General features: G+C 45.0%; 1 protein-coding gene across 1 annotated transcript in view; it reads left to right on the forward strand.

Moving 5' to 3' along the window:
• The window catches only part of Dipk2b (divergent protein kinase domain 2B), a 44,127-nt gene extending 36,583 nt beyond the window's left edge, over nucleotides 1-7,544 (forward strand). Inside the window, exon 5 of the mRNA XM_052734882.1 lies at nucleotides 568-7,544. Coding sequence (XP_052590842.1) covers nucleotides 568-908 — 341 coding nt within the window. The 3' untranslated portion in view covers nucleotides 909-7,544. The remainder of the gene's footprint in view (nucleotides 1-567) is intronic.
• Nucleotides 7,545-8,044: the final 500 nt, after the last annotated feature.

Consider the following 8,044-nt stretch of genomic DNA (forward strand, 5'->3'; position numbering starts at 1 on the left):
AGGTCACCAAATTTGCTGAGCCCAATAATAGGACAAAAGATTTTCCCATTTCTGACACTTTTTTTTAAACAAATTCTGCAAAGATAGAGAAAACAAACCTTTTCCTCACTTCCTGATTTGCCTTTATTAAGAAGAATCAAATTAGAAGAAAGGTTGGTTCTGCGACCTGCTGAATGCATGTTTTCCTCCCTGACTTTCTATCCTAAATGTGCAATGAGACCAATCCTAATACCATCCTCACTTCCCTAATTCAGTAATAACAGGAAAGTAACAGTGTGCATATAATTTCTACAATTATAGACCAGCTTCTGGTAGGGACAAGTTGGGTTTCCCCTGGCTTGGGTCTTAGCCTACTTGTAGGACATTGTTACTCAGTGCTGTTCTCCAAAGGGGCTGTTGTGTTCCTGAGCCCTAAATCTTCTGGTGACAGGGCAATGCTTGGAGATTAAAGCACTTCACTGAGCAGTTCTAATTGGCAGTCCTCTCTTCCCACCCCCCTTCCCTCCCCATCCCCTCCTCCACAAGAGTAGGTTGTACAGTATCTGATATTTCCCATTTCTCTCCTAGGCAGTCAAGCAGCTGCCAAGACTGGAGAGAAGGAAGACATTTTTAGCTGCCTGGTTTCTGGCTGCCAGGTCCAGCTGTCCTCCTGTGACACCGTCTCTGAGAAGCAAAGCCTGGTGCTGGTGTGTCAACAGTTGCTGCCTCAACTTCTCAGGGGCAAGTTCCCCTCCCCTGTGCAAGAGGAAATAGAGTCTGCTCTCAGCCTGTGTGGCAAAGTTGCCAGCACAGACGTGGAAGTGTTGGGGGCCACCAGCCAGCTGAAGGACATCTTGAGACCACTGAGAACCTGCGATCCTAGATTTGCCTACCGCTACCCAGACTGCAAGTATAATGACAGGTTCTGAGCGGCTGGGGCCTAACTAGCCCGGGGGGGACAATCCCCAAGCTCTTTCATGTCCCTGGTTGAATTGATGCCAAATTGGAAGAAGCAATTTTAAACATTTTAAACATTGAAGTATATTCCTTTCCTAAGAAACACTCGAAACTAGTGAATAAAACCTCTGACACTGCATAATTGACACCACTGGCTAGGATCCCATGGCAGAGTCAGGAGGTGAGCACGGGAAGACCCAGGTGTGAATGTACCATGTCTTTGAACCTCCACTTTCTCTGTACTCTACCAGGCTTTCACAAGTTAAAGAAAACAGATGGGAGGGGCCCAGACATATAGTCGTGACCTACAAAACATGTGTTCCAGAAGCACATGTCAGGAGGCTGGTGTAGGTAGAAGGCAGGGTGAAGGCAGGACTTTAGGCCACTGGAACTTAAGCCCTCATTCCTACTCTCTTGCATCTGTGAGAAGGGATGTGCCCACGCACCACCAGCTACTGAACCCTCTGAGTACCTGGGACTCCTTAGGCATGTGTAGAAGTCACCTCAGGAAGTGGGAAGGAGCCAAGGATAAGAAGAGAAGGGGGACAGCCGAGGTCAATGTGTTTGCTCAGGTCCTCTAAAAGGCAAGTGTCAAAACACAATTACATGAGTTTTCTTAGAGCACATGTTTATGGGGGAGGCAAGACAGAGGGAAACAGGCAAAGGCTGACCCCCAACGAAAGGTAGGCAATGCAAGAAAGATTGTCCGGGTGTCTATAAGACCATACACCAAAGGAGCTCCATAGCTCCCATGAATAGATTCCTTTTATTATCCCTGTGTTCCGGCTAGCCAGAATAGGCTATGGTAAGTGTGACTTCCCCTTAGCTGCAAAGACAGATTTCAGAGCACAGCAGCCTGGGGGGGGCACCAGATAGGTTCCACTGGTCGTTGTAACTATAGCCTGGGACCAGGGTCTGCTGTCTTCCACACCACGTGCTTCAGTGAAAGACTCTAAGGAGTCCTAGAATTTTCATCCAAATGTGGCCTTACAAGTTATTATAAAGAAAAAAAAACATTTTTTCAAGGTCAACCAGTGGAATATATTTTCCTCAACGGTGACTTTACTGTACCTTTAAAATATTTAAATACATGGCTTATGGGTTTCTGTACATGCCTCCTTAACAATCATAAAGGGCTCTTAGACCTTTGCCTAGTCTCCCTACTAGGCCTGTACTCCTGGGGACTGTTCAGTCTACCTCCTTTCTTCTACCTCTAAATCATAACCTTGGAGGTCAGGATACCCAGCTAACAAGCCTCACTGCACACATCGGGAAACAGAGGCCCAGGAAGGAAGTGATTTGCTGAGATAATACTGAAACCCTCCCTTCCAGTTCATTCCCCTGTTGCCTTTCCCATCATTCTCAGACTCCCATCTTGGACTATCAATTCTGATTTCATTCACATTTAAACACTATCTTATGGTATAGTGGGTGACCTTTTGATTTTGCCTTTTGACTACTCCAGACACTGTCCCCTGGCAACCACAACAGTGAGGATGACAGGCCAAGCTGGTGCAAGAACTGGCTTGTCATGCCTGAGAATCTTTAAAACTGATATCCTCTGGCTGGCTGTTGAGAAGGAAGTCTGATCACATCTCCTACCTGCAGTATCATGATCTGCTCTCCCTACTGACTTGCTTGCAGTATGTGTTCCTAGCCGGTCTCCTGACCAGAACCCAGGAAAGGGGCTACAGCCTTAGACTCTCCAAAGACACATATGAACATAAGACAATCCCCAGGACTCTCCAGCACACATGCCAAGCCCAGCCTCTCTCAACAGAACCATTGTTTTTCCACTGAAGACTGTGAGTGACTTTGAGTGAAGCCCCAGGGGAGTTGAAAAATGGGGTTTACTGCAACCCTCCTCTTACCCCTCTACCCCATATCTGTGGGGACAGCAAAAAGGAGGGGACAAATGAAGACCTCTCCTCTGGACCAGTGACCTGGGACTCTGAAGAGTGGATCTGCTGAGTCTCAAAAGGAAACAGAGCCCTATACACCTCCTGAATCAGGACAAAGACATTTTATGTCCTCCTTGATCAAGTCCCCAGAGAGAGCAAAGAACAAAACTCCCTGAGTACCCCCAGGAGGATAGTGGGATATTTGTTTTTTGTGCGAGCTAAAGCAAGCTCTATGTGTTTGTGTAGCTGTGTGCACATCCGCAGTGCAGGCCAAAGGAGGAAAACAAACTGTTAGTCAAGGCCTAACACTTTGGAGTGGCCTGGAAATGGGCTCCCTAGCTAGTGGCTTTTTGCAAGATCAGGAGGTTGAGAAGTCCCTTTTCTCATACATTTTGAGGACAAAGCAGACTTGTTCTTGTCATCATGACTGAAGATCAAAGACCCCTCCTAGGTGCTCTCTCCACTCCCTGCCATCTGTTTATTCTCGGCTGCTCCCTATCTGTGATAGACAGAGCAGAGATGCCAGGCCTCCCTCTACAAGGAACATCTCTCTCTCCAGCTCAGGAGTGCAGTTAGCAGGCAGCACTGACTGCCAGCCCTTTAAGTTCTGCCTTGGTCATTCTGTGGCATCACTCCAGGCAACACCCATCCTGAGGCATATCCATACCTAGTCACTGGGCTTGGTGAGATGTGATGTCTCAGTCAATTTGGCCCACTTAGCTACAACTCTGATGAGTAATTTTTATTCTAAAATTCTGAGTGCATCAGACCAAGACTCCAGGCCTGCAGCATAGTCTAACTTCCACCACCCCACCTTTTCCTCTGAATTCTTTTTACATGTGTTGGCTAAACAGCTTGTGCCCATTAGTGTCCTAAATGGTAGCTCCAGAAAAGTATGTCCACATTTTAATCCCCAGAAACTGTGACAAATACCTTATATGGGAAAAGATATGGCTAAGCATCCTGGGACTTTCCAGGATTATCTAAGTAGGTCCTAAATGACAGCCAATGTGTCCTCTTATGAGGGATGGGGGGCTTTTAAGAGAGAAGAAACAGTGATGTGAAGACAGAGGTTAAGATTGGAATGAGGGCAACTATAAGCCAAGGACCTCCAGCAGTCACCAGAAGCTGGAAGAGGCAAGGAATGGATCCTCCTGCCAGATCCTCCAGAGAGAACATGGCTCTTATGCTACCCTAATTTCAACCCAATAAGCCCCAAGAACTGTGAGAGAATATAATTCTATTGGTTTGCACCACCTCCTTCATAGTAATTTGGTTAAATACCTGCAGGAATTAAATAGACACTTGAAAGTTTATTTGATTATCAGCTTCCAGAGAGCTCCACCTGCAATACTCATCCACAGTCTACTGTGAGCAAATGGAAAGTAATCCTTGAGCTAATAATGTAGTGCACTGGTAGAGTATTTGCTTAGCATACTCGGGGCCCTAGTTTTAGCCCCCAATACAGCAAAAGCATGACCTGGCATGGGGAAGCATCCCCATCCAGGGCTGAGGACTTCCTTCCTTCAAAGCTCTAGACATCACTGAAGACCCTGCTTAGTCCTACATTTATGCAGAGCCTTTCTTGATAGGCCAGCCACCATAGATCACTTTCTGAACCTTGTCCCTGAAATTCTGGTCCACATGTTTGTGCCTCATTTGAGTATGGTTTCAGGAAGATCTCTGTCCTGCTTGCCCATCCAACTGGGAGATTCCTGAGTCTGGGGGTGATGTGGGTAACTTTGTGTTCCCCATAACAAGGGAGGGCTGGACACAGAGCAGATGCTGAGAACAATGAATGCCTTCTTCAGCCCTTCCCTACATTGTTCATACATCACACTGGCTACCCATCAGATGGAACCACTTCTCAATAGGCAAGAGACAGATGAATCAACAGTCAAGAGACTTCAATCAGAATAAAATTACCACCAGCTATTCTCTACTCCCTGGGATTTGAGTGGAAACATTATTTTGCCAGCTTATATCAGGCACACCTTTTAGCCTGTAGGACTGGATGTATGATTTGTGGGACCCAAAGAAAAATGGAAATATGAGCTAGACCTATACAGAAACAACTAATAGTTGCAAGGTGACACAGCAAAGCTAAGCTGAAGCCCTCTACTGTGTAGGTTACAGGCTCACCAAGCTGGCCCAGGGAACAGAGTGTAGACATGGATCCTCCTTACACTTGGCATTGAGTGTTGCTGGCATTTGCTGAGGGGTCATTTAATCTCCACACCCAAGGGGAGCAAGTATAGGACAGGGGTGAAATATAATATATGCCAAAGGCCTATGAGATCAGACTCAGCCAGCTGCAGTTATCGGGAGGGTATAACAACAGCCCAGCCCACGAGGCTGACTCAGCACAGGAGAATGCTGGCTTTAGGGTTTTGTTAAGTGTGGCAGTTTTTGAGCCTCTTGCCTGTGGTCTTGCAACATGTGACTTCTGCCTATAAGTGGTTTCCCTAAGTCTGAACATTTTCTCTGGTGTTGACATAAATACTTTGTTGGAGCTGAGGTCTTTGAGGAAAGTCCTGATCTCTGGGAAAAGACTGGCTTGCTATCAAATCATGACTGTCCTGTTACTGTGTAACTTTTGCCATGTTATTTACCTTTTCTAGGACTCACTTTCTGTGTGTACAAAATAGGGAGGAATAGCTTTACTCTTGCAGAAATGTTGTCCCTTTTAAGTGTCTTTTTTTGAAGGGAAAGAACAGAGGCATTCTCTATAGAGAATATAGTGACATCTTGGAGGAAATTCTGATTCCTACACAGGGAGCCCCTACAATAAATACTTCTGGCTGCTGACAGTCTGACTGTGGCCATTTTTGGTGCTTCTCCCATCCAGAACCCAGGTCAGTCATGAAAGGCAGCTGAGCAGCTTCCATCTCCACCTCCCTCCCTTGCCTGGCCCTCCAGCAGGCTCAGAAGGGAATCTTCCAGCAAACATGGTACAGGGAGCCTTACCAAGTCCATCTGTGCTCATTATGTGAAGAGAAATGAAGACTTGTTGGCCCAGTGAGCACCAGCCTCCTAGCTAGTTCCTGGTGATGTGGCTCCCCTATGCACTTTACCCCTGCTATTCACATACATTGGCCCAATTGAGATTACAAGAACATAGGATATTCTCTGATCAGCTTTCAGCTCTTGAAGGAATTTCCAACCATAAGAAAAGCTTGATTGTAGATGTAACAGTCTTATTAAATAAGAAACACAGAGCCAAATTCAGAGTTAAAAGCCCAAGAGGTCAGAGCAGTAGTTAAGAGCTAGAAAACCCTTTCTTACCCTTCACTGTCACTGCTGTCCTTCCCCTCAGTAAGAGGCCTACTTCCTGTATGTTTGTCCTTTTTATTGACTTTTTGTTCTGCCTTCTTATTGGTTGTAAACCCAACCACATGACCTCCTCATCACTGCCCATCTATACAGACCTCCAGGTCTTCTATGGTTGGTATTGAGATTAAAGACATGTGTCTCCATGCTGGTGGTATCCTTGAACACACAGAGATCTGCTTGTCATGTGATGGGGATTAAGGGCATGTGCTACCACTGCCAGACTTCTGCTATGGCTTGCTATTAGCTCTGACCCCCAGGCAACTTTATTTATTAACATACAAATAAAATCACATTTCAGTACAAATAAATTATCACCATACTTGATACCCAAGCAGGGGACAACAGCACTAAGGTGAACAGAGAATGGACTGTAACCCTAGAGTCAGTGTGGCATCCCCCAAGAGAAAATTGACTCTGGGAGCAGACATGTACCCCTTTGGATCCTGCCACAGTCAGTGTTGAAAAAAATCAATATATCAAAGTTATTGTTTGCAGGAATATTATTCATTGCAATTAAATAATAAACATATCATTTGTGATAAATAAACAATTATGCACTAGAATAGCAAAATGTTGGAAACACCATAAAGGTGGTTACACAGGACTACAGAATAAACTACAGTGCATCCACACAATGGGGTGCCACACCCTGTACAGAAGGATGATGAAGGGCTCTATGAACTCACATGAGGAAAAGCACCATGGGCATTTATAGGAGGCTGACTTTTGTGCAGAGAAGAGATGTAAAACCCCATTTATATGCCTGCTCACTTGAAATACTCTAAACTGCATGCTATGAGGAATTGGAAGAAATTATATGATTGTGTGTCTCAATACATCCACAGTACAGGCTGGGAAAGATGAAGTGTGCCTGGAGCTCCATTAGGAAAATGGCAGCCTTCATTTAGCTTCTTCATGGTAAAGGTCATTCTGTCTGCACAATGTTCATGTTGTTGTTTGTGTTCAGACATGAGTACAGAGTGGCCTTGTTTTGTCTTGATCCATCTTAGTCAAAGAGGGGCCTTGTTTGATGTTGGCAATCTGAGAAATTGTTTATGTCTAAGGAGAATACAAGGGCTGTGCTGTATTGGCCAAGCCAGCTGTGGGTAACACGGAGGCTAAGATTTAACTGATCATGCCAATCCAACTCCACCCTCTAGGGTGCACATCTCCTTCTCTGTAGGACAATTGGTAGAATTCAAATAAGGTCTATAATTCAATAAATAGGACTGCTATTGATATTAATTTCTGAGTGTCAGTAAAAATGTTGGTTAAGTGATGTGTTAGCATATGAGCAACCTGAATGAAGAGTATAAATGGATTCTGCATTCTGTTTTGTATCTTTGTTATAAGTATAAAATTAGTTTAAAATGGTTTTTTGTTGTTGTTGGTTTTGTTTTTGTTTTGTTTTTGGGGGGGTTGGTTTTGTTTGTTTGTTTGTTTGTTTGTTTTTCGAGACAGGGTTTCTCCGTGTAGTTTTGGTGCCTGTCCTGGATCTCTCTCTCTAGACCAGGCTGGCCTCAAACTCACAGAGATCCGCCTGGCTCTGCCTCCTGAGTGCTGGGATTAAAGGCATGTGCCACTGCCGCCCGGCTATATTAGTTTAAAATGTTTTTCAAAAAAAAAAAAAACATTTATTAGTTAATCCTGTGGTGTGGTATGGTGTGGTGTGTGTGTGTGTGTGTGTGTGTGTGTGTGTGTGTGTGTGTGTGTGTGTTGTGTGTGTGTGTGTGTTGTGTGTGTGTGTTGTGTATGTGTGTGTGTTTGTGTGTGTGTGTGTGTGTGTGTGTGTGTGTGTGTGTGTGTGTGTGTGTGTTGTGTGTGTACCACAGCATTCATGTTGATGTCGATTCTTTCCTTCTACCATGTAGAGC

The sequence above is a fragment of the Peromyscus californicus genome, unplaced genomic scaffold, assembly GCF_007827085.1.
Source record: "Peromyscus californicus insignis strain IS unplaced genomic scaffold, ASM782708v3 Scaffold_10__1_contigs__length_136768540, whole genome shotgun sequence".
NCBI classification, from domain to species: domain Eukaryota; kingdom Metazoa; phylum Chordata; class Mammalia; order Rodentia; family Cricetidae; genus Peromyscus; species Peromyscus californicus.